The following is a 26,721-nucleotide window of genomic DNA, read 5'->3' as shown; positions in this document are numbered from 1 at the left end:
GAGCACAGTCCTTTGCACACAAGATTGTACTTTTGTGAGGGGGGGGTTCTCAACCAATTTGTTTGAATGTGGGAAGAAAGAATATATGCAAGATATCTACAAGAGTTACTAAAGAAAGCAATGCATTCTGTTTCATCCCGCCTCTGCTACCAGGCATATTGAACAGCCAGACTCTCTCCAAGTGGAACTCTGTAAGTGCAGACTTAGTAATGAGCGTTTGAATACAGCAGCCGCCTCCTCCCTCCCTCCCTCTCCCTCGCTCCCGCACCCCCCCCCCCCCCCCCATTGAAAGACATACGGAGGAGGGTACATTGGCTTAATCTGTCCAGAATTACACAGACTTGTTTGATAAACACTCCGATTTATTCAGCGCACAGAAGGACCTCAGGCGAGCCGACTTGTCAGTAGTGCACCGCTCTCTTTGCAACTTCAACTCTCTCCTAACTTTCTCTTTGAAAATGAAACAAACATGGCGGATTCTTCTCTCAACTTAATGCAGTGACTCACACTTCTGAGTTGTTTACCGTTGAGGGGCACCTTGTGGTTTTAATTGTGATGTGTGTGTGTGTGTGCTAGCTGTGTGATGCCAAAGAGCTCTCTTCTAACAGCAACGAAGACAACAAATGAAGAAGGAAGCCACTTACCTGGAATCGAGGAAAGAAACCTTCTGGCAAATGTGTTATAAGAGATTGTCAGTCAAAACCTCAATCCCTTGCATTACAGTATCTAGAGCATCCTGGGCTAAGCGGAAATTCCAGTTCCCTTGCATTGTTTCCCGATACATCCTTTTGAGCTAGTTTGCCCTGTAAAGAGAGGAGAGAGAAATGAGTAAGGACAATGTAAGGAGGAGTAGAGGTGAAGAGACTAGAGACTAAGGAGAGACAACCGAGGAAAGAAGAGAAAGGAGATAGAGGAGTGGAGAAATAGAGGTGAGAACATGTTAAGAAGAGAGGAGAGTAAGGACAGAGAAGAGGAGAGGTGAGAGTAGTAAGGATAGAGTAAAGAGACAGGAGAGGTGAGAGAGTCCACAGTAGAGAGGAGAGACACTGCCTAGTTAATTAAGGGTGATGCAGTAATGGAGTGCTTAGTGTAGGCAGGGCTCTTCTTCATGTCAACACCACACTGGGTCATTAATTACGTAATGGAGTTAAGGCTGGGCGATGGGAGGGTAGGGGGGCGGGCAGTTACCCTACTTCACTGACCAAGCAAGCAAATGGGGCCTACCCACCACATGGCACAGGGGTTCGGATAGGGGGGAAATGTGCCATAGAACCATGGTTGTGAGCTGGTCAGCGTGTGTGAGACATCACACCGGTTGAATATGGAGATGACTGTCATGTTACACTGGCATTGTAGGCAATCTGGCTGCTGTTGGTTGGCCCTCAGTTAGAGGTGCAAAGCCATCTGATCTGAGGGTGAAGCTCGTTCTCTCTCTCTTTCTCTTTCTCTTTCTCTCTCTCGCTCTCTCTCTCTCTGTCTCTGTCTCTGTCTCTGTCTCTCTCTGTCCTGACCTGTCTGGCCTGTCTATCTGTACTGTCTGTCTTGTTTCGGTCTGTCCTGTCTATCTGCCCTGTCTGTCTGTCTGTCTGTCTGTCTGTCTGTCTGTCTGTCTGGCTGGCTGGCTGGCTGGCTGGCTGGCTGGCTGTCTGTATATATGTCTGTCTGTCTGTATATCTGTCTGTCTGTCTGGCTGGCTGGCTGTCTGTCTGTATATCTGTCTGTCTGTCTGGCTGTCTGTCTGTCTGTCTGTCTGTCTGTCTGTCTGTCTCTCTGTATATCTGTCTGTCTGTCATGTCTGTCTGTCCTGTCTGTCTGTATGTTTGTCCTGTCTGTCTGTCCTGCTGTCTGTATGTCTGTCCTGTATGTCTGTCCTGTCTGCCTGTCCTGTCTATCTGTATGTCTGTCCTGTATGTCTGTCCTGTCGATCTGTACTGTCTGTTTGTGCCAGGCAGTCTAATGTCGCCAGTCTTGCCGCTCCACCCATTATCCCATTTGAACACTGATATTGTATTTTTATGAATTTGATTAGTCGGTGAAGAGCCTACAGCCCTGAATTCCCACTGGGTTTCCGTAAAAACCTGTCATAACATCATTGTCTGGTCTTACTGGCAGGGGTGTGACATCAGTTTGGGCAGGTGCCGAGATGAGATGAGACTGCTGTGGCGGGAACTAATCTATATCACTCTGTTTCTGACACCCACAAGGTTGTGTGTGCTGTACAATAAGAGTCTGTCTCCCAAATGGCACCCTATTCCATATGTAGTGCACTACTTTTGGCCAGGGCCCATAGGGAATAAGGTGTCATTTGGGACAAAGCAGGGACTGCTTTGAAGGGATGTGATTTATATAATACATTTATATTATTTAGACAAATACAAATACATAGTGGACAAGGCTGAGGAGTTTATAAATTGCATGGGACATAGAACATCATGTGAGCACAATACCATCAAAATCTAATCCTTCTGATCATTCTGAGAAAATGGGATTTCCATGACTAAAAATAAACGAGCCAATCCTTTTGGAATTAGGTTATTGTGGCATAGATAAATAGTCATTGTTTGGAATGTGATTATACTGTTATTATAATATACAATACACAGACCCATGAGAACTCACTGATTCCAGCCTTGTTACCACGGCAATGCTGTCAATCATCTGTGAAGGATAGCCGATGGGGGTCAGAGGTTAGCTATGACCTGAGGTAATGGGGGAAATAGGGAATATCCCACAGACTGGGTGGTGAGATGACCCCCACGTAGAGCCTGGGAGAGTGTTGGGATGTGGTGTGTGGGTGGGTGGGGATGTGTGTGTGTGTGTGTTCACGTGCATTCACGTGTTCGTACAGTACGTGCGTGTGCCTACTGTACGCGTGTTTGCATACTTGTACCTGCATGTTCTTACATGTGCTCTCGCGCGTGTGGGTGTGCGTGTGAGTGTGAGTGTGCATGTGCATGTGCGTGTGTGCGTGTGAGTGAGTGTGCGTGTGTGTGCGTGTGTGTGCGTGAATGCGCGTGTGTGTGTGTGTGTGAGTGTGCGTGTGTGTGTGTGTGTGTGAGTGTGCGTGTGAGTGTGCGTGTGTGTGTTCGTGTGTGTGTGTGTGTGTGTGTGTGTGTGTGTGTGTGTGTGTGTGCGTGTGTGTGCGTGTGCGTGTGAGTGTGTGTGTGTGTGCATACTGGTACATAAGTGTGTGTGTTACCCCTCTGGTAGGACACAGCATCTGGATCTACTACCCAGGCTTCTGCAGTGCTGCCATGCAGGGACACCAGCAGAGGTTCATCCCTCTGTCTTCACCACCGCTCCCCTGTTACCCCTGTCCCATTCCCACAGCTCCAGATCACATTTCACCCCCCGTACGCCTGGGTCTTGTTTTCTGTGGAAGGAGAGACAAGCATTCATAGTCCAGGTCAACTGAATGAGGCAGGAAAGGCCCTGAAAGGCCCTGTTGTGTGGAAGGAAAGAGGGAAGAGGACCCAGGGAGCTGGGGCGGGGGCGGGGGAGGAAGAAGAGAACAGGGTCCGGGTGGAAGACGAGTTGGAGGAGAGATCAGAGACGGCCTGTTTTCTCTCTGGTTAGAGGACCCAGGGGAGGGATCTATACACTCTCCTCAGGAAGATCCCCTGCCAACCATGGTCTGGATGGCCACTCCACGTCTGTGTCCCAAATAGTTCCCTATTCCCTACACAGAGCGCTATGGGCCCTGGTCAAACATAGTGGACTGCATAGGGAATAGGGTGCCATTTGGGATACCTCGCAGTACTCCACCGGCCACACATCTGAATAACTCAGCATGCTGTCTGTCCTCCATTAGACTTATCTTCTCTTCTCTGGGGGAAAGAAAAACAGGCTTAAGCTGTTAGGAATAGCCCAATGAGACGGAGGAAGAGCCCTGCGATAGATGTGGGAGGTAGATAGACTTAAAAGTAGGAATGTTGTTATAAGTCTGTCTGTGAAGGAAATGCTATGTCTCTAAGTGAATTTGAAAAGGCTGCAATGTGTAGTGTCTGCAGACACTATGAAACCAACCGAGTATCTTGGATTTCATCCCAAATGGCACCCTAGCACCCTACATATATATTACTGTCGGACAGGGCCCTTAGTGCTCTGGTCAAAAGTAGTTCACCATATAGGAAATGGGGTTCCATTTGGGACAAAGTCCTTTAAGACTCAGCTTGAAGCTCACTAACCTTTCCCTATTTCCCCCAGCCGATACCAACACCTCAAATGCCCCATTTCAAAAACCAACCCTCTTTTCAGGCATCCTCACAATGGCTTTCATGTGTTTTATTCCCTAAATAACAGTATGAAATATTGAGTTATAGCACTGCTGACCTTTTCCTCTGTCTCTCTCTCTCTCTCTCTCTCTCTCTCTCTCTCTCTCTCGCTCTCTCTCTCTCTCTCTCCCATCTCTCTCTCTCTCTCCCCCATCTCTCTTTCTCTCCATCCCCCCTCCCTCCCTGTCTCTCTCTGTCCCTCCTCCCTCCCTACCTCTCTCCGTCCCTCCACTCCAGGATCCAGGCGAAGACGAGGGAGTTCCGTGAACATCAAGCGTCGGTGGCGAGGGAGAGGGAGTACGCTGAGATCCTGGACATCAACCCCAACCTGAACTGCACCTTCAGTTCCAACGAGGATGAGGAGCACCCCTACGCAGGCATCGGCTCCCTGGACGGGTCATCCGAAGACAGCAGACAGGAGCCCCACCAAGGGCCCCAGCCCCCCCAGGACAGTGGTCCAGACCAGCCCGACCTGGAAGCCCTCTATGCCCAGGTCAACAAGCCTCGCAACGGACACCCTCCCTCAGCTGACAGGTAGGGAGCGCCGCTACCCACCACCTACACCAGCAACTCCAAAAACAACCATCAACTAACAGCATCATCAACAACAGCAACACCTCACCTCCATCTCCTACAACACCACCACCCACAACCAACAACACCATCAACAACAACACCACCCATAACCAACAACACCACCCACAACCAACAACACCATCAACAACAACACCACCCATAACCAACAACACCACCCACAACCAACAACACCATCAACAACAACACCACCCACAACCAACAACACCACCCACAACCAACAACACCATCAACAACAACACCACCCACAACCAACAACACCACCCACAACCAACAACACCATCAACACCACCACCACCACCCAAAACCAACAACACCATCAACAACACCACCACCACCACCCAAAACCAACAACACCATCAACAACAACACCACCACCACCACCACCCACAACCAACAACACCATCAACAACAACAACACCACCACCACCCACAACCAACAACACCATCAACAACAACAACACCACCACCACCCACAACCAACAACACCATCAACAACAACAACACCACCACCACCCACAACCAACAACACCATCAACAACAACACCACCACCACCACCACCCACAACCAACAACACCATCAACAACAACACCACCACCACCACCCACAACCAACAACACCATCAACAACAGCACCACCACCACCACCACCCAAAACCAACAACACCATCAACACCAACAGACCACCAGCGCCACCATCACCATCTGGCTCATCTACAATGCACACAGCCAGACACACGCAACCACGGTCTTCCATGTAAACCTCATTTATAAAAGATGGGGTGTGTGTATTTCTTTCTCTTTTTCAAATTGTTTTATTTGTCACACATGTCACACATACTGTGCAAGAATAGCACAGGCAGGTTTTTACACTGTGTCCCTTAGGCACTGCGAGACCCAGGTAGATTGTGGATTCTTACAGCAGGGGCAAATCCGTCAATAATTCTGTTCTCAGGGTGTGAAAAATGTAATATCAGAACAACGCTCACTTTTATTGTCCAGGGTCATGTCTAATCCTCCCCTGCTTCCACACACCGTGCCTGGTGGCGCTCTGCATCACTGTCAACACACACACGCACACACACGCACGCACACACGCACATGTGCACGCGCACGCGCACGTGCACGCACGCACACACACACACACGTGCACACGCACGCTTCTCTGGCCAATAAGGGAGAAGGTCATCTATAACCCCAGGAGTCAACAGGAATATATGATGTGATAAAAAAATACAGCTTGGTATTATTACATTGTTTAGCTATGTTAATTAGTATGAGGAAGGCATTGGTATTCTGAAGATCTATTTTGAAGATGCTGGCTGCTATGCTTGTATGTGCTTGGGCTTTTTGAGTTCGTTTTTTTTTACTCTGGCTTTTGTCGGTAGTACATTGGTTTATTACAAATGAACCCTATTCCCTTCATAGTGCACTACTTTTGACCAGGGTCTATACAGTTCAGGGAATAGCGTGCCATTTGGGACACAGCCATTGTATTACTGACACATTGCCAGTGATCTGTTAAAAGCATCCAATGCTGGGAGTCTTTTTGTTTGGCAAAAATGCTGTGTTTTCAGTTCCCCATTAGCTTATGATGGGAACTGCTTTAGTTTCCCAAAACAAAAAAAGGAAGGAAGGCAAATATTTATCACAAACACAAGTTTCATAAATATGGCAAAAAGTATGTCATGTCGAGGGACCAACGTTCTCAGTTGCATTTCTCACCACTCTCTACAATCTGTTATTTAAGACATGCTCCGGTACTTTGGCGACTAAGGAAGTATTTTTTAACCTCCCGCTTTGGGCTGGATGTATCAGTGTGTAGTTCATAAATAAAGAAGTACTGTCTCTCCTCAATTAGCCACGTAATCCCCAGTTGTTTACTTGAAGCTGTGCCGCGTCATTTTCCATACATTTCTCCCCACGTGGACCATCTCCCTACCAATTCCAGTTCTAGACATTTCTTAGTTCAGCCCCTCACATTTGAGTGACAGCTTGCGAGAGGCCTGCCCAGAGTTATCCAATGAGGTAACAGGGCAGGCCCAACGGCTCAGTGGACACAGCAGAGAGAGAGCAATGACGTGGTGCACATGCACGATATATACAAAAGTATGTGGACTCCCCTTCAAATTTGTGGATTTGGCTATTTCAGCAACACCCGTTGCTGACAGATGTCTAAAATTGAGCACACAGCCATGCAATCTCCATAGACAAACATTGGCAGTAGAATGGCCTTACTGAAGAGCTCAGTGACTTTCAATGTGCCACCATCATAGGATGTCACCTTTCCAACAAATCATTTCGTGAAATTTCTGCCCTGCTAGAGCTTCCCCGGTCAGCTTTAAGGGCTGTTATTAAGTGGAAACATCTAGGAGCAACAACGGCTCAGCCGCGAAGTAGTAGGCCACACAAGCTCACAGGACAGGACCGCCGAGTGCTGAAGCGCGTAGCTCGTAAAAATAGTCTGCACTCGGTTACAACACTCACTACCGAGTTCCAAACTGCCTCTGGAAGCAACGTGAGCACAAGAACTGTTCGTCGGGAGCTGCATGAAATGGGGTTCAATGGCCAAGCAGCCGCACACAAGCCTAAGATCACCATGCGCAATGCCAATCGTTGACTGGAGAGGTGTAAAGCTCACCGCCATTGGACTCTGGAGCAGTGGAAACGCGTTCTCTGGAGTGATGAATCACACTTCACCACCTGGCAGTCCGACAGACGAATCTGGGTTTGCGGATGACAGGAAAACGCTACCTGCCCAAATGCATAGTGCCAAAAGGAATAATGGTCTGGGGCTGTTTTTCATGGTTCGGGCCCCTTAGTTCCAGTGAAGGGAACTCTTAATGTTACAGCATACAATGACATTCTAGACGATTCTGTGCTTCCAACTTTGTGGCAACAGTTTGGGGAAGGCCCTTCCTGTTTTAGCATGACAATGCCCCCATGAGCAAAGCGAGGTCCTTACAGAAATGGTTTGTTGAGATTGATGTGGAAGAACTTGACTGGCCTGCACAGAGCCCTGACCTCAACTCCATCGAACACCTTTGGGATGAATTGGAATGCCGACTGCGTGCCAGGCCTAATCGCTCAACATCAGTAATGCTCCTGTGGCTGAATGGAAGCAAGTCCCCGGAGCAATGTTCCAACATCTAGTGGAAAGCCTTCTCAGAATAGTGGTGTCCATGTACTTTTGGCCATGTAGTGTATCTGCACATGTGTGACATAGACACGTAGACACACTTTTGGCTACTACTTTCAGAACTAGGGGGGGAGATTGTCCCAGTAGGAATGTGTGGGAGCGTGTGTGCGTGGGCTAGCGCGTCTGTGAATGTGTCTGTGTAGAGACGACCAATGAGAAATCATTCCCTACTGCCGTACTACAACAGCCCAGTAGATATGACAAGGTTATCCAACCCTCCATTAGCCTGCTAAATCCATGTTCCAATACTTTCTGGGCTTAGGAAAGGCCATCAGTCCATATGTCTAATTTGAAGATCAGTGTGGGTAGATAGTAGCATATGTTTCCTGAGGATATTGTTGTCTCATAGTGGCCAGTGAAACAGCACCAATCCTGACACTGACTGTGACCGTATTGATAAGACTTATGGTTGGCTGGAAAACAAATATTAACATACTCAACAATACTACAACTCTTAGCATAAATCTAATATTTTTGGTCTTCGTGATACTTGTTTCTTGACGATGGCATTCAATGAATGGTGTTGGTTTTGATAATAAAATGACATTTTGAAACCAACTGTCATTGTTCTACTAAGAGTTTCTGAGTATCTTGTCATCCCCCTGTGATGTGTGATTACCAGACGGCTGGAGTAGCTCCTGGTGGCTTCATGGTGATAATCCAATTCATTTCCCTCAGTGACACTTAGACCTATTTATAGAAAAGTTTCAGCTTACTGCAAATTCTCTGTCAGAGAAAACAAGAGTTAGTGATGCACAAGCAGATGCACGATTACCCCTCTATCTCTTTCTCTCTCTCTCTCTCACTGATTTTATCCAGTACACTAGCTAAATGGCTGCTTGTTTTCCGAATCTTGATTACCCTGTTTGGAAGTGGTGTGTGTGTGTGTGTGTGTGTGTGTGTGTGTGTGTGTGTGTGTGTGTGTGTGTGTGTGTGTGTGTGTGTGTCGCTCCATGTTTCACAGGAACACTGTAATGTTTCTTCCCTCCATACAAATTGGTGAGATGTCGCTTGCATAGTAGCATGAATACATTAGCCCTGGAGTTGAGACTTTCTTTTAAAGTTGCCCTCTTATTTGGGGCCTCTTGTTTCATAGGGTTATGTTTGATGCAGATAACAACATTCGTATAGGCTTATTTTAGTATAGTGAGATTAAAGCTGAAACATAAGTACTTTTCAGTATGGAAACTGGGTGTCTGAGTCTAAAATATTCATAAGTCAAAATAGGTACCAGAATTCTGGCTGTAGCTGCTGTCGTTGCATTGTTTGGATTTGATATTAAATATGCACCCTATGTTAGAGGTGGAGTTTTTGGTTTTGCACCTTTGGCTGATTTGCATATCTCGTGTATGCCAGCCTCAGTGCAATGTCTGTAATATTTGTCTGTGTGTCTGCGAGATTAATAATATGCATTCATTTTTACTTAGCTCAAAGGCTCAGTATTTATACGACTACAGCAAATACAATCCCATTCAAGACTGGCGTCATTTTCCTTGTCAAAACAAACATAAACAGTCATTTGCATTTTTAAATTAAAGTTAATGGAACTTTCATAGACTCAAATACAAAGAAGGAACACCGAAGAATTTCAAATTGGATTTGACTGTTACTCAAATATAAAGTGGGCTAAGTGGGATTTTAAAGTACAGTTTTAAATACGTTTTGAGGTGTTCATTTCCATAAAGGTTAGAAAAACATTCTCCTCTGCTGAAGTTTTAGTTTGCCTCACAGAATTCAACCAAAAGGAAAATATTGTCATCTTTGAAGAGATGACAGGGAGAATGAACTTCCTGTTTGAAGGTCACATGTCAGGAAATGGATAAGGTTCGTCCAGGGAGAGGAACTGCTTCTGTGTTGTCAGTCACCAGAATGAATGACAAGGGCAACTAGGCATTTAACCTTGGTTTGGGTACAATTACACACGCTTCTGTTGGTGGCTTCTCACGGCGACAAACTTAAATCAAAGGGCCATGTTGCGGCTTTAATGTTGAGGCGATAAATAAATCAAGTGCATGTATATTCAACATGAAATAAAGATATCACTAGATGTGCTGATGCACACACATGCCAAGGTTATTTATCCAAATGCCTGCTTTGACCGACCAGCAGATTTTAGCCCGTCATGGATGACTGAATACGAATTCATGCCTTTGTAATAACATAAATGCAAACACGCATGCGGCACAGAGGATATAAGATGCCAAAAACGTATACAATACTGGTACAGTCTTGGAAAGAGACCCTCTAAACCTGGAGAGACTAACATTAGGTTCTATTTCTCTCCATATCTTATTGGTGCCATGTTAAGGCTATTCATCTGATAATCATTTAGCATGCTGGAGACAGAGCGCAACTTCACAGTACCACTCACATTGAACTAGTTGTATTCTCCTGATTCATAGATAGTAACACTACACTACAGCAGAGGTCACATGGTAATCACCAGATGTCTCCCCACTAACAGTCTCTCAATAACTCCAATGTCTCTGCTGTTCAGTTGGACAGGCTTGTGGCTGGTCTCTGGAGCAGAGCAGACACACAGTAACAGTGGATTTGTCTGTGTGAACCACAACGCAGCATCGAAGGCCAAAGGCACCAGACCCATAAGGTCTCTACTTTTATTTTTTACATGGGCTGAGTGTGGGTGTGTGTGTGTGTGTGTGTGTGTGTGTGCGTGTGCGTGTGTGTGTGCGTGTGCGTGTGCGTGTGCGTGTGCGTGTGCGTGTGTGTGTGTGTGTGTGTGTGTGTGTGTGTGTGTGTTTTATATAATAGACCCTGGCTTTAATAGTGTCCTAATGGGAAGGTCAGTGTAACGGTAAAGCCAGACTGAGTCAGACATGAGGTTTATAGACCCTTGGAAGATACGGGGAGCCAAGCCATGACGCTTTGAATCCTGAATGCCACGCTGTATCACATTTTACTGTCACTTCAGGGGACGGCAGTACAGCGGAGCTCATTTGGCTGTTTATAACCGGCCCCTGTGTTATTGGGCCTGGCTAAATGACAGGTGTTTTGACAACGCTGTCAGGCTCTGTAAAACTGAAGGGCACCAATCGAAATGGAAGTCGTTTTTTTTCTTACACAGTTCGGGTCTTTATTAGGCTGTGGTAATTATTGCCTTTGTAAAAGCTGGATGATAGTCTTTCTCAACTTTGGAAGTGTATTGCTAGAGAGTGATACCAGATTCATCATGGGAAGGTGAGCTCTCTTTCACTTACCTGCGCAGAAGATATATAGCTAGCTATATAAACAGTTTTTTTGTGTTTTTTTAGTTCCTGTGTATCTGGAGACATGACCTCTTTTTTTAGACAGGCAGCTGACAAGTCAGCCCTAGCTCAATCCACCCACCAAGGACCCCTGGGTTTTTAGGTAGTTGGAGTCGGCGGCTTCTTTTCGAGCGACAACCTGACAGGTGCCAGGCTCCATGGGATTTAGGGAGAGAGGAGAGGAGCGTGAAACAAAGCGTCACCTTTTGACGCACTGATTTGATTGACTGCTACTCCCATTACGGGATACAGTCTCTAAGCCCCTTAAAGCCGGGGTGAGAGAGGCAGAGAGATGGAGAGACGGAGAGGAAGAGAGAGACGGGCTGGTCTGAAGTAAGACGTGGCGGGCTTTGTGGTAGAAAGCCCTTGAAGATGTCTGCAGCTCCAGAGGGACCTGCAAAACACAGAGAGAGAGAGAGAGAGAGAGAGAGAGAGAGAGAGAGAGAGAGAGAGAGAGAGAGAGAGAGAGAGAGAGAGAGAGAGAGAGAGAGAGAGAGAGAGAGAGAGAGAGAGAGAGAGAGAGAGGAGAGAGAGAGAGAGAGAGAGAGAGAGAGAGAGAGAGAGAGAGAGAGAGAGAGAGGACAAGGAGAGAGAGGGAGAGAGAGAGAGAGAGAGAGAGAGAGAGAGAGAGAGAGAGAGAGAGAGAGAGAGAGAGAGAGAACCAGCCACAACCCATATAGCATCACCTGTAGAGGCAGAAACACATACTGTACTGTGACAAGGTGTTTTTTTCTGCTAATTTCCCTCTAAATCCACCATGCAGACCCTGACTTTGCATGGTGCTATAAATTGGATTATGAAGTGGCTAATGCATTTTCTGCAGCTGATAAAAGGTCAAAGCTTTTCATCCGGTGGAGAAACGTCTTTCTTTCTGGGGGATTCTGGAGAGGGAGCGTTGTGGTTGTGAGGTGGGCGGGAGGGACGGAGGGAAGTGAGGACATTAAAACGTTAATCTCCTGTGAGAGACACTCTTCACACCTCAAACAGGGCTCTTTCACAGCTGCCCAGCCATGTTAATGTCAGGCCCCCTGCCGAGTGGAGCTACCGGCTCGCTGCTAATGCAGGTCCCACACCAGGGATCATCTTCCTCTTGCTCACCCTCTTCTTCATCAGCTCACATGGACTCCTTCTCCGTCATCCTCGTTAATGCCAGGACCCCCTGCTCTGCAGAGCTACAGGCTAGCTGCTAATGTAGGTCTGACACCAGGGTCCCTCTTCCTCATCATCATCCAGTTCTTATCCCTCTTTTTCTTCATCATCATCATTATTATTATTATTATTATTATTAAGATCAGCTCCTCACCATCAGTCACCCAGATTGATTCTCCAGTGTAACCCAGGTTGAAACTGTAGGCATCAGTCTTCTCTGTATCTGTCCACAGGTGTTAGAATGCCAGTTGGGGTGTGTAACGCTTGGCCCCATAAAGATGGCTGGTTCAGACGCCTGCATACACCATACAGTACACATGTATGTTAACAACTGCATTATAACCTAATGTCCTTGCATGAGTATTTTCTGTCATTGAGTGTGTATATATAGGGTATAGTGTGGCAGGTAGCCTAGCAGTTCAGAGCATTGGGCCAGTCACCGAAAGGTCGCCGGTTTGACTCCCCGAGCCGACTAGGTGAAATATTCTGTCGCCGTGCCCTAGTAAGTCGCTCTGGATACCAGCATCTGCTAAATAACCAACATGTAAAATGAACATGATTGTTTCAATGCTTCCTCGTTGTCTTATATGAATAATTAATAGTCATACTACAATTATAACATAATTTACTTAAGATAATCAAGTCCTTGTAATGTACATTGATTGCTTTGTTATTGCTTTTTTTATTGCCTGTTTGCTTGGCTCAATTAGCGCCAAATCAACAATCAATCTCACATGCATTTTATGGGAACATTTTAATTTAACATGCAGCCAAAGCTGTTTTCTCATCACGTTGCGGATAGCATCCTGAGCGATTTTTGTATTAAAGAAGCCGTTCTTTTAATAATTCATATGGAAATAAATGAACACGTTGAGCTTATTGCATCTGTTTAAAGGACATACATGTTCAATAACTTCTTTCATCGACCTCAAGGGAATAAACCTGTGTGTGTGTGTGTGTGTGTGTGTGCGCGCGCGTGCCATGCAGTAATAGATACATTGCCTTAATGGTCTGCTCTTCTGCTATGTTAATTGCAGTTACACAGCAGCAACACATTATTATTTACTTGCATAATTCATGGTTGTCTGTTTGAAACACATCTTGTTGTTCCAAGATGCTCTCAGTAAGTATTACATCCAGCTCCTTTAGCATTCGTCCCAAATGGCACCCTATTCTATAGTGCACTACTTTTGACTAAGGCTCCTAGGGCTCTGGCTAAAAATAGCGCACTATGTAAGGAATAGGGTGTCATTTGGGATGCGGGCTTTCTCTCTCTTCCTTTCTACATCTACCAAGTAATACAATAGGTAAAGTAAAGACGGCTTTATTGAATTTACCTGTAGGATTTTCCCCCCCACCGTTTCAGCTGTGGCGTTCTGAAAGTATTTTGTTTGCCTCTGACATCTGGTAATGTTTGTCATTACTCTTGTGTGTGTGTCCCTGAGAGGCTGGAAAACGAGTGTCTCAGAAAATGTCTGGAGCACCGTTTCTCTTCAATGGAAGGGAATTTTATCCTATTCAGAGGGAGGCATGTGATGTATAACATAGGAAGTACAGAGAGGTTGTCTTCCAGTTTGACTCACAGTAACCCGTGAGTCACTGTTGTTGGCGGAGAGAGTGAGTTTGGCTGTTACATATAAGATGTTACGGTCATGATGCTGAAAGGGGTTTTGCTCTCCATTTCATGTACACAGTCCACACGCACGAGCACAAACACATCATAGAAATAGACACGGGTAGAGTACACACACATTATGCTATATACAGTAAGTGCATTTACCTACAAACTCCTCACACTCACACACACACACATATAGACCCATATGTGGTGTGCATGCACCCTATCCTCCCTCCCTCCTCTATCTGAATTCCAGCGATAGCACCTCGGCCTCTAATGTAGCAAATGTACATCAGCCTTATCGCCCGGCTTATGCACAGATAGCAACTTGTATCTTCGAGGCAAAGCAAGTGAATTATCTTCTACGTCTGTTATCGCTCATTTCTTCCCCCTGCTTTGGAGAGGAGAGGGTGAGGGGAGGAGAGAGGAGAGCAGGGGAGAGGAGAGCAGGGGAGAGGAGAGGAGAGGAGGGAGGGGAGAAGAGAGCAGAGGAGAGCAGAGGAGAGCAGAGCAGAGGAGAGCAGAGGAGAGGAGAGGAGAGGAGAGGAGAGGAGAGGAGAGGAGAGGAGAGGAGAGACGAGAGGAGCCCCTGTGGGATGCGTATGATGAGATGAAGAGCTGAAAGGCAGTTTATCCTTCCGTTTGTACCATTACATTAATTTAAGAAAGCAAACAGCCTGAATGAGACTTCTCCCCATCTCCAGCTCCTACACTACAGTGTACATGTCCAAAATGGCACCCTATTCCCTACAGTATATAGTGCACTACTTTTGACCAGAGCCCTATGGGTCCTATAAAGGGAATAGTGTGCAATTTGGTACATAACATCTGTGTTTCACTGTTAAATGGATCAAGCTGATTTTAATGCATAGTACAGTATGTACACTGAATAAAAATATAAACACAACATGTAAATTGTTGCTTTTATGAGCTGAAATAAAAGATCCCCGAAATGTTCCACACACACAAAAAGCGTATTTCTCTCCAATTTTGTGCACAAATTCGTTTACATCACTCTTAGTGAGCATTTTGCTTTGCCAAGATAATCCATCCATCTGATAGGTGTGGCATATTAAGAAGCTGATTAAACAGCATGATCATTACACACGTGCACCTTGTGCTGGGGACAATAAAAGGCCACTCTAAAAATGTACAGTTTTTTCACACAACACAATGACACAGATGCCCCAAGTTTTGAGGGATTGTGCAATTGGCATGCAGACTGCAGTAATGTCTGCCAGATCTGTTCCCAGAGAATTGAATGTTAATTTCTCTACCATAAGCCGTCTCTAACGTCATTTTAGAGAATTTGGCAGAACTGGAAGACCACGTGTATGGCGTCATGTGGGTGAGCGGTTTGGGGATGTCAACGTTGTGAACAGAGTGCCCCATGGTGGTGGTGGGGTTATGGTATGGGCAGGCATAAGTTACTGACAATGAACGAAAAATTTCATTTTATCAATGGCACAGAGATACCGTGATGAGATCCTGATGCCCATTGTTGTGCCATTCATCCGCTGCCATCATCTCATGTTTCACCATGATAATACGCAAGGATCTGTACACAATTCCTGGAAGCTGAACATGTCCCAGTTCTTCCATGGCCTGCATACTCATCAGACATGTCACCCATTGAGCAGATTTGGGATGCTCTGGATCGACGTTTGCGACAGAATGTTCCAGTTCCCGCCAATTCCAGCAGCTTCGCACAACCATTGAAGAGGAGTGGGACAACATTACACAGGCCACAATCAACATCCTGAGCAACTCTATGCGATGCAAATGGTGGTCACACCAGATACTGGTTTTCTGATCCACAGCCCTACCTTTTTCAAGGTGCCTGTCACCAACAGATGCATATTTGTATTTCCAGTCCATAGATTAGGGCCTAATGACTTTACTTCAATTGACTGATTTCCTTATATGAAGTGTAATTCAGTAAAATCTTTGCAAATGTTTATATTTTGTTCAGTATATTTTATCAGTGTCCTTCATAGGTGCCTTGCCTCAGAGATAGACTACACTAGGCTGTACTACACATAATGACTTTTCAGCGGGAACATGAAAGGAATGTTCTCATTTAGGAACGAAAGAACGATGCCCCCTGGAAGATGAAGGGTTGGAGGGAGGCAGGGGCCTAGTCGAGATGTGTGCACCCCGAGGGCAGTTCATTCTCAGCATTTAGCTGCAGTAAATAGGGAGTTAATCCCATGCAGCACGTCTAAAGGCTTTGGGGAATCTCTGACATCGCTCAATATTGTGCACTGGTGAAGTAATGTATGCCTTAAGAATGTGTTATGAAGTCCTTATGTCGGTCGCCTTCAAGTAAAGTTACGAATATTTCTTTTTGCTTCTTAATTCAGAATATTCCATCAATGCAAAGCGAGAGCGGCACTCAGTTTCCAATGCTAGATGAATCTCTTGTACATAAACATAAACGGTACAGTAGATTGTTCATGACACATGAGTGCATGAGATAACCATCAGCATTAGTTACGGTGCTTGGGGTTTTCCTCACTTGTTATTCGGACAAATCACAATTTCGCAGGTGTTAGCATCTTTTGAATTACGGAAGGGGAGGGTACATATGGCCCATAAACTTACAAAGAGAGCGGGTGGAGCTCTTCATTCCGCTTCCGATCCTCATTCTATCTCTTCTCTTAACAGGTATGGACCCTAGAATTAATCGAGCATCTGACCAATAATGCAAGACATTCATTCAGGGTTAATCAAGATTAATGCTAGATTGCATAATTGACAGCACAACACACACACCACACGCTATAAACAAACAAACTACATTGTCATCCTAGATTGCACTTTATGAGAACTGTTTTGATTGAACACTTTGACTTGGTTTCCGGGTCACGGGGAGGAGGAGGTTCTTCCTATTTTGTGACTACTACTGTAGCTATGCTCTGCAGTGTCTCTGTGAGCCTTTTAATATCTAGACACTTCTCCCATGATGGATAACCCAATTTCATAACCTAATCATGGGTCCCACTGCAAACATAGCATCCCCAGTTTCATATTAGATATCCTCTACTCCGACACAGAGCAAGCAAAAATAGACTGGGTGATAAATGTGATTGAAAAGCAGGTGATCGAGGAGGAGAGCGGGTGACAGAGGGCTCATCACACAGCACGTCAGCAAGCAGATGACTCCCTCGGATGACTCCCTCAGATGACTTCCTCTCTCTTCTCTTTTTTTCCTTCCTATATCCTCTATATCATACCCTTTGTCTTTCCGATACTGTAGTTCCATCTCCCAACCAAACAATAACCAACCTAATCCCCCACATATAGCATCTAATCCCCCACATATAGCATCTAATCCCCCACATACAGTATCTAATCCCCCACATATAGTATCTAATCCCCCACATATAGCATCTAATCCCCCACATACAGTATCTAATCCCCCACATACAGTATCTAATCCCCCACATATAGTATCTAATCCCCCACATATAGCATCTAATCTCCCACATACAGTATCTAATCCCCCACATATAGTATCTAATCCCCCACATATAGCATCTAATCCCCCACATATAGTATCTAAACCCCCACATACAGTATCTAATGTACAATTCATTGAGAAGGTATTCAGATCTCCTTCCTCTGCCCGTCATCAATCTACACACAATATCCAATAATGACAAAGCAAAAGTAGGTTTTTACACATTTTTGCTAATTTATATATTTTTCAAACCTTGAAATATCATATTTACATAAGTATTCAGACCCTTTACTCAGTATTTGTTGAAACACCTTGAAACACGCGATTACAGCCTGGAAGACCACGTGTATGGCGTCATGTGGGTACGTGTATAACGTCTTGGGTATGACGCTACAAGCTTGGCACACCTGTATTTGGGTAGTTTCTCCCATTCTTCTCTGCAGATCTTCTCAAGCTCTGTCAGGTTGGATATGGAGCGTCGCTGCACAGCTTTTTTTCAGGTCTCTCCAGAGATGTTAGATCAGGTTCAAGTCCGGTCTCTGGCTGGCCACTCAAGGACATTCAGAGTCATGTCCCGAAGCCACTCCTGTGTTGTCTTGGCTGTGTGCTTAGTGTCGTTGTCCTGTTGGAAGGTGAACCTTCGCCCCAGTCTGAGGTCCTGAGCACTCTGGAGCAGGTTTTCATCAAGGATCTCTATGTACTTTGCTACGTTCATCTTCCCCTCGATCCTGACTAGTCTCCCAGTCCCTGCCGCTGAAAAACATTCCCACAGCATGACAATGCCACCACCATGCTTCACCGTAGGGATGGTGCCAGGTTTCCTTCAGGCATGACACTTGGTATTCAGGCCAAAGAGTTGCATCTTGGTTTCCTCAGACCATAGAATTTGGTTTCTCATGGTCTGAGAGTCTTTAGGTGCCTTTTGGCAAACTTCAAGCGGGCTTTCATGTGCCTTTCACTGAGGAGTGGCTTCCATCTGGCCACTCTACCATAAAGGTCTGAGTGGTGGATTGCTGCAGAGATGGTTGCCCTTCTCCCATTTCATCAGAGGAACTATGGAGCTCAGTCAGAGTGACCATTGGGTGTGACCGTCACCTCCCTGACTCCGATTGCTCAATTTTGGCCGATTGGCCAGCTCTAGGAAGCGTCTTAGTGGTTCCAAACTTATTCCATTTAAGAATGATGGAAGCCACTGTGTTCTTGGGGACCTTCAATGCTGCAGACATTTTTTGGTACCCTTCCCTAGATCTGTGCCTCAACACAATCCTGTCTTGAAGCTCTACGGTCAATTCCTTTGACCTAATGGCTTGGTTTTTGCTCTGACATGCACTGGCAACTGTGGGACCTTATATAGACAGGTGTCTGCCTTTCCAAATCAAGGAGGATCAATGGAAACAGGATGCACCTAAGCTCTATTTCGGGTCTCATATCAAAGAGTCTGAATACATATGTAAATAAGGCATTTCTGTTTTTGAATTTCAACACATATCCAACAATTTTGAAAAACCTGATTTCGCTTTGTCATTATAGGGTATTGTGTGTAGATTGAGGAAAATGTTTTTTATTTAATCAATTTTAGAGGCTGTAATGCTGGCTGTAATAAGGCTGTAATGTAACAAAATGTGTAAAAAGTCAAGGGGTCTGAATACTTTCCGAATGCACTGTATTTCTCTACTGTAGATTATCAATACAGGCTAAATGATACAGTCCAGCTGTAATATCTAGTTTCTGGATGTTTTTTAGTTAGTGTATTGTAGCCAGGGAAGGCATTGTTTGTTTTGGTTGTAATTGGCTGTTGTCAGCACCAACAACTAGGCCTTTTTCTGTGGGCTGTGGGCTGATGTGGGCTGATGGGCTGATGGTGCAACCCCCGGTCTTAACCACAGAAAATCTGCCTACCTACTCTGTGCTTTTAACATGCTTTAACAATTTATGAGGTAGGCCTACAGTATGTCTGGGGAAATTTCAGAAAATAGTTTTTGGTGCTATAGCTGTCAGTTTGACATTTGTGTGTGTGTGTATGTGTGTGTGTGAGTTTGTAAGTCCTAGGCAGTGTAAGCCGGATGAGGTTTAGTTTATTCTAATCTAAAGCCAGGAACATAATTAAATTTACCTTACCCACATCTCTAGCCAAGGAGCCTGTGGATGCCGTGCACTCAGTCAAAAGAATGGCATTAGTCCCCTATTTTAAGAGCAGTATCCATATTCCTTTGTCAGTCGTACTATTGTCGTTCCAATTCCCTGCGTAGAACAAGCTCCTAGCTAGCAGCAAATCGGATCTCTTGGAGAGCCATTGTAATTACTGGGAGCTGAATGGGTGAATACTTTCAAATCCACAGGACTGATGAGTGGCACATTCCATCTGTCTTAATCCTTGTTCACATATCAGAGATCATGTCTTTGGGAAGAAAGAGTGAAACAATCCACTGCTTTGTGTGTGTATGTGTGTGTGTGTGCCATTGTGTGGGTACTTGTGTGTGTGTATGTGTATGCCTGTGTGTTTTACTGTACGTGACTACATCCTCATTTCCTCTGTGCATTACCTCTTTTTTTTCCTGTCAGGTACATTAAGCAGAGCAGACCGGTTCCATGAGGCCTGGGACCTAGAGGGGAGGAGAATGGTCGTCTTCCCCCTTTACAGTGCTCCTCAGGGGTCTGGATAGAGCATTAACGGCCTCTCTATGGAGCCTCAGTGGGGACAGGAGCAGTGGTTTATCAGGCAACCTGAGACCCAGACCCAGAGGCCAGCAGCCTGCCTTAATGCCATCGGATTGGCCTGTGAAAACCACATTTGTTTAGCGCTTAGCTAGCGAGACAATAATGACAGCCACTCTCTCTCTTATTGACTGTCTGTAATGGCAGAGTGATGTCATAAGCAGTCTTTCTGCTCTGCTCCAGACGTCTAGGCTGTATCCCAAATAGCACCCTATTCCATATATAATGCACTACTTTTGACCAAAGCCCTTTGGACCATGGTCAAAAGTAGTGAACTAAATAGGGAATAGGTTGGCATTTGGGACACGGACGTCTAGTTCCTGGTGCCAGAGGTTCTTGGGTTCTGTTTAAGAGAAATTGGCGTTGTCTTATAAAGAGGACTGGTGAATGTGATGTCTCTCCCCATAAACCTGGGACGTTTTGTTTATTCCGTAATAGAATGGAAGGAAGGTTAATAACCGCTGGCAATTTAACCCAGTCAGTCTTATTGAATTGCTTCAGATGTTTGGCCCAAACCACATGCAGATCTTTGGTAAGACAAAATGTTTCTCCTCTCTTCCTACCTTCCCTGCCTCCCTCCCTCCATCCAATTCATATCCCAGATTTCTCTCTCTCTCTCACACTCTCTCTTTCTCTCTCCCTCTGTGTGACAGCTTATTCTGAGGACGTATGTGTGTGTGCGCCTTCCTCCTATCCGTTAGTTTAACTGCTGTGCGTCCAGGTGAGCGGAGCAGTGGTTAATGGGCTGTAAGTGTCCCTGAGAGAGAGACACCATGGAACCACTTCTCCCTGTCACCCATATTAAACATAAAGAATCACACTGGCCCTGTCGTTATGGCCGTCGTTAAAGACGTTCAACATGGAACGTGGTTCATCTTCCCGGGTTAATGGCCATGTTTTAGTGTTACTCGGGGTATCAATTAAAACCCACATCACTTTTATGACCTGTTCTCGGAAGTATGTGTGTGTGTGTGTGTGTGTGTGTGTGTGTGTGTGTGTGTGTGTGTGTGTGTGTGTGTGTGTGTGTGTGTGTGTGTGTGTGTGTGTGTGTGTGTGTGTGTGTGTGTGTGTGTGTGTGTGTGTGCGCACTGCACGTGTGTGTGTGTGCGCACTGCACGTGTGTGTGTATGTTCCTTTTTACTAGTGATTGTCGGGAACGTGAACAGTATTTTGGAAAGGTTTTACGTTAGTGACAATATTGTTGTGGTAGAAATCCACATACCCCACACACTGCAGACAGAAAGCAATAGATGAATAATGCAAGACAATTGGATGGGAGAGAGCTTTGTGAAAGCTGAATGTAATAGACTACTCAGTATGGGAATGTGGGCCTTCTCTTCCTGCTGCTAAATCAGAGTGTTTCCATTTGGCAGACGCTTTATTCTTAGCCGAGAGAGGCTGTGTTTTGTCAATCCACCACAACTGTGACATTGACAGTAAAAGCAACAACAAAAAACTGACCTCACAGTAGATGGAGAGGGAAGGAGGGACATAGAGAGGTCGAGAGAGAGCTCCTTGGCTCAACCCCTGCTAAGGAAACATATCACATTGGAATGGTATTGTTTAAACATGCAGAATTGGATATGACAATATGACCGTTTTCTGGAAAGACTTAAAGGGATACTTTGGGATTTTGGCAATGTGGCCATTTATTTACTTCCCAAGAGTCAGATGAACCTGTGGATCCCCATTTGTATGTCTCTGTGTCCAGTATGAAGGAAGTTGGTGATACCCATAGGCTTCCAGTCATTGCGCAAACGCTTGTTGGCATTGGCTCAGAAAACTACCTCTAACTTCCTTCATACTGGACACAGAGACATACAAATGTAATCCACTACTTCCACACATCTGACTCTGGGGAAGTAGATTAAGGACCTCATTGTCAAAATCCCGAAGTATCCCTTTAAAGCCCCAGATTTAGAAATGGAATGAGATGGTGGGTCCAGGCAGTAATGAGGTCTCTCTCTCACTGTCTTTTTCTTTCTCTCTCTCTCCCTCCCTCGCTCTTTCTCTCTCTCCCTCGCTCTCTCACGCTTTCTCTCTCCCTCGCTCTCTCACATTTTCTCTCTCTCTCTCTCCCTCTCTCTCTCCCTTGCTCTCTCACACTTTCCCTCTCCTCTCTCTCACGCTTTCTCTCTATCTCTCTCTCTCTCTCACTTTGCCTCTCTCTCGCTCTGCCTCTCTCTCGCTCTGCCTCCTATGTCTGTCTCTCTCTCTTAATTACCCTAGCTCTTGCTCTCTCTCAAACCAAGGCTAAATATTCTGAATAAAGCACTGATTCAAGGAGAGCGAGCGAAAGGAAGAAAGAAATTATATATTTTATACGGTAGCTGCTGTGTCCTCTTTGTCTGTTTTAATGGCCTCGTGGCTATTTTGGCATCTTTTTGGGGGGCTGTTATTTAGGCCCTATGGAGGCAGTGAATAAGCACTCCAACACCGAGCGAGGGTTCAGCGTTTTCATACTGCCCATGGAAATGAGGGGAGAGGGAAAAACTCTGTCACATGCACACCCTCCTCCCTCATCCCTCCCTCTTCCTCCCTCTATCACACAGCCCGGGCTGAATAAAAACCTCCAAAGCTGATTAGTCAAACTTGTGATTTCCAATTTCAAACCCCAGACACAAATCCCTGCACTTAATATCCATGGTAGAAGCGATTCGGGCCCTGCCTCTGCCCCTGTCTCTGCCTCGGCTTCCGCTCGCCTTCAGGCTGGAAGGCAGGTCCTCTGTTAGCAGTTTATTCAGAGTGGATGGAGAAGAGGATGAAGGGGAGGAAGAAAAAAGAGAAGATAGAAATGGTAGTGTTTACGATAATCCCACGCTACAGAAGTCAGTGTCTCTTTAGAAGTGTTCATTTAGAACCTCCCATACTTCATGAATCCTGAAGCAGAGTGACACTTTTTCACTGGAATGTCTGATTTAATCCAGATTTCTATAAAAGGCAAGAATACAGAGACAACGGAGAGAATGAGGCAAAGAGAAATGGGGAGGCTGAATGTAGTCTAATCTAGTCCACGGCCTTCTACCTCCCCTGTGAGGAGCAGCTGTAAGCGCCTATCCCATCATTCATCTCTCTCTCCAGGCCATGGTGAGGTGCTCTGCTGTGATCCCCAACACGCTCCGTAACCCCCCCCCCCCCTTCTCGCCTCCCTCCCCATAACTCACCCCCACCAGGGGCTCTTTAAACATCCCCCTTAGCCATTATTCTAACGTTAAATTAACCAGAGAGGGAAACACTGAATGAACAGCAACCACCCCACTGGACCATAACTCTCCAGATATCTATTAGTTAATCTCCACTAGTCGGCCATTAGGGAATGTAGGGGAAGAATGGTCGGCCATGTACTGTACGTAGAGTATTCCCCTGGGAGAGGTAAAGAGAAATAGTCCAACGATAAAGCCTGTACGGTTCATAATTCTTCGCCAGAATAAGGCTGTACAGGTCATAATTCAGTGGCAGTAGAATCCTCGATGGTGGGACATAATTATGAGGTTTATATACTGGAGCTGTCACCACAGCGTTATTGTGGGTTCAAGTGGGATGGCCTTTAGGTTTATTGTGTTTGATTACTGTGTTTTTGAAAATGCAGCAAGTGTAAGACATTTTAAAGGCCCACTTCATGCTTTTTAACAAGTTATAAAGCATCATACCTGCTGGCTTTATTTGAATTGTATTTATTTATTTGACCTTTATTTAACTAGGCAAGTCAGGTAAGAACAAATTCTTATTTACAATGACTGCCTACCCCGGCCAAACCCTAACCTGGACGACGCTGGGCCAATTGTGCGCCGCCCTATGGGACTCCAAATCGCGGCCAGTAGTGATACAGCCTGGAATTGAACCAGGGTCTGTAGTGATGCTTCTAGCACTGAGATGCAGTGCCTTAGACCGCTGCGCCACTCGGGAGCCATTTTTGTAACACAAAATCATTGGGTGAGCCACCATACAGTACCTATCGTAGAATGGGGATTTGGGGGTCACAAAGGGAAATTGATTTATACATGTTATAGCATATTAACATGGACCGTCAAGCAATTTTATTCTCTGATTCTCTAGATTATCAGAATAAATTGTGTAAAATAATTGGATGAATCATTCGAATCTGTCCTTATTGCCATTATCTCAATAAAAGTTATAGCGCAAGATAGGCCACACGTAAGGGTATGCATACACACGTGCACGCACACACATACTCTCAAAAAGGGTTTCAAGTTACCACGTCTGGCAAATACTTTCCGTGCAGCAGAACTTTTTGACGTTTGAACCTTTAATTCTAGTTAGGTTCTTAAGTAAATTGCTCGCAGTTATCATTCCAAGTCTGCTTGAGCACTTTTTCTTTTCTTATCCCCCCCTCTTCTCCTCCATCTATTTAGAACAGAAGAAAGGGGGGGTTAGAACCCTGAGGAGATGTCAGTCATCCATCAGAATCTCAGGTCAATTTGCCATGCTGCCAAATGTGTCACATCACCTCCTCCCCGGTGTCAGGAGTCCTCATTAAAGGGCACAGGGTAAACTAAGGAAGTGAAGGAGCCTTCCTCTTCATTATTCAGAGTCCCCTACGACCTCCTCACCTCCTACACACACCCCGTAGACCCCAATACCCTTTATAAACCCCCCCCCCCCCCCCCCTTTCCCCCCAGGCTACCTATCTGCCCGGTGTGAATCACACAAATAACTCTTTCATTCTCACTCTCTCCTTGTTTCAATTCAACTGTAGGGCTTTATTGGCACGGGAAACATATGTTTCCATTGCCAAAGCAAGTGAAATAGATAATGAACAAAAGTGAAATAAACAATGAAAAATGAACAGTTAACATTAAACCCACAAAAGTTCCAAAAGAATAAAGACATTTCAAATGTCATATTATGTATATATACAGTGTTGTAACGATGTGCAAATAGTTTAAGTACAAAAGGGAAAATAAATGAACATAAATACGGGTTGTATTTACGATGGTGTTTGTTCTTCACTGGTTGTCTTTTTCTTGTGGCAACAGGTCACACATCTTCCTGCTGTGATGGCACATTGTGGTATTTCACACAATAGATATGGGAGTTAATCAAAATTGGATTTGTTTTCTATTTCTTTGTGGGTCTGTGTAATCTGAGGGAAAGATGTGTCTCTAATATGGACATGCATTTGGCAGGAGGTTAGGAAGTGCAGCTCAGTTTCCACCTCATTTTGTGGGCAGTGGGCACATAGCCCATCTTCTCTTGAGAGCCAGGTCTGCCTACGGCGGCCTTTCTCAATAACAAGGCTATGCTCACTGAGTCTGTACATAGTCAAAGCTTTCCTTCATTTTGGGTCAGTCACAGTGGTCAGGTATTCTGCCACTGTGTACTCTCTGTTTAGGGCCAAATAGCATTAGAGTTTGCGCTGTTTTTTTGTAAATTCTTTCCAATGTGTCAAGTAATTCTCTTAGTTTTCTCATGATTTGGTTGGGTCTAATTGTGTTGCTGTCCTGAGGCTCTGTGGGGTGTGTTTGTGAATAGAGTCAGAGGACCAACTTGCTTAGGGAGGCTCTTCTCCAGGTTTATTTCTTTGTAGGTGATGGCTTTGTTATGGACGGTTTGGGGACGGCTTCCTTTTAGGTGGTTGTAGAATTTAACGGCTATTTTCTGGATTTTAATTATTAGAGGGTATCTGCCTAATTCTGCTTTGCATGCATTATTTTGTGTTTTACGTTGTACACAGAGGATATAGGTTTGTCCATAACCTTGGTTAGCGATTTGACACCAGACCTCACAAGAATAACGGGCAATGGGTTCTACAACTGATTCAAGTGTTTTTTGACAGATCCTAATTGGTATGTCAAATTGTATGTTTGTTTTGATGGCAAAGAAGGCCCTTCTTGCCTTGTCTCTCCGATCGTTCACAACTTTGTGGAAGTTACATGTGGAGCTGATGTTATGGCCGAGCTATGTATAGTTTTTGGTGTGCTCTAGGGCCTCTAGATGGAATTTGTATTCGTAGTCCTGGCAACTGGACCTTTTTTGGAACACCATTATTTGTATCTTACTAAGATTTACTGTCAGGGCCCAGGTCTGACAGAATCTGTGCAGAAGATCTAGGTGCTGCTGTAAGCCCTCCAGTGTTGGGGACAGAAACACCAGATCATCAGCAAACAGTAGACATTTGACTTCAGACTCTAGTAGGGTGAGGCGGTGTGCTGCAGACTGTTCTAATGCCCTCGCCAATTCGTTGATATATATGTTGAAGAGGGTGGGACTTAAGCTGCATCCCTGTATCCCCCCCCCCCCCCACCCCGGCCCTGTGGAAATAAATGTGTGTGTTCTTTGCCAATTTTAATTGCACACTTGTTTGTTTACATGGATTTTATAATGTCGTATTTTTTCTCTTTCCATCAATTTGTATAGCAGATCCTCATGCCAAATAAAGTTGAACGTTTTTTTTAAATCAACAAAGCATGAGAAGACTTTGT

General features: G+C 45.2%; 1 protein-coding gene across 4 annotated transcripts in view; it reads left to right on the top strand.

Moving 5' to 3' along the window:
- LOC129822851 (partitioning defective 3 homolog) overlaps window positions 1-26,721 on the top strand; it is a 568,315-nt gene that overhangs the window by 444,922 nt on the left and 96,672 nt on the right. For all 4 annotated transcript variants that reach the window (XM_055881305.1, XM_055881306.1, XM_055881307.1 and 1 more), the window contains one exon: window positions 4,512-4,808. In XM_055881305.1, the coding sequence (XP_055737280.1) occupies window positions 4,512-4,808 (297 nt within the window). The remainder of the gene's footprint in view (window positions 1-4,511; window positions 4,809-26,721) is intronic.

Source organism: Salvelinus fontinalis, chromosome 25 (assembly GCF_029448725.1).
Source record: "Salvelinus fontinalis isolate EN_2023a chromosome 25, ASM2944872v1, whole genome shotgun sequence".
Lineage (NCBI taxonomy): Eukaryota > Metazoa > Chordata > Actinopteri > Salmoniformes > Salmonidae > Salvelinus > Salvelinus fontinalis.
This window is presented reverse-complemented; position numbering and strand designations above follow the sequence as displayed.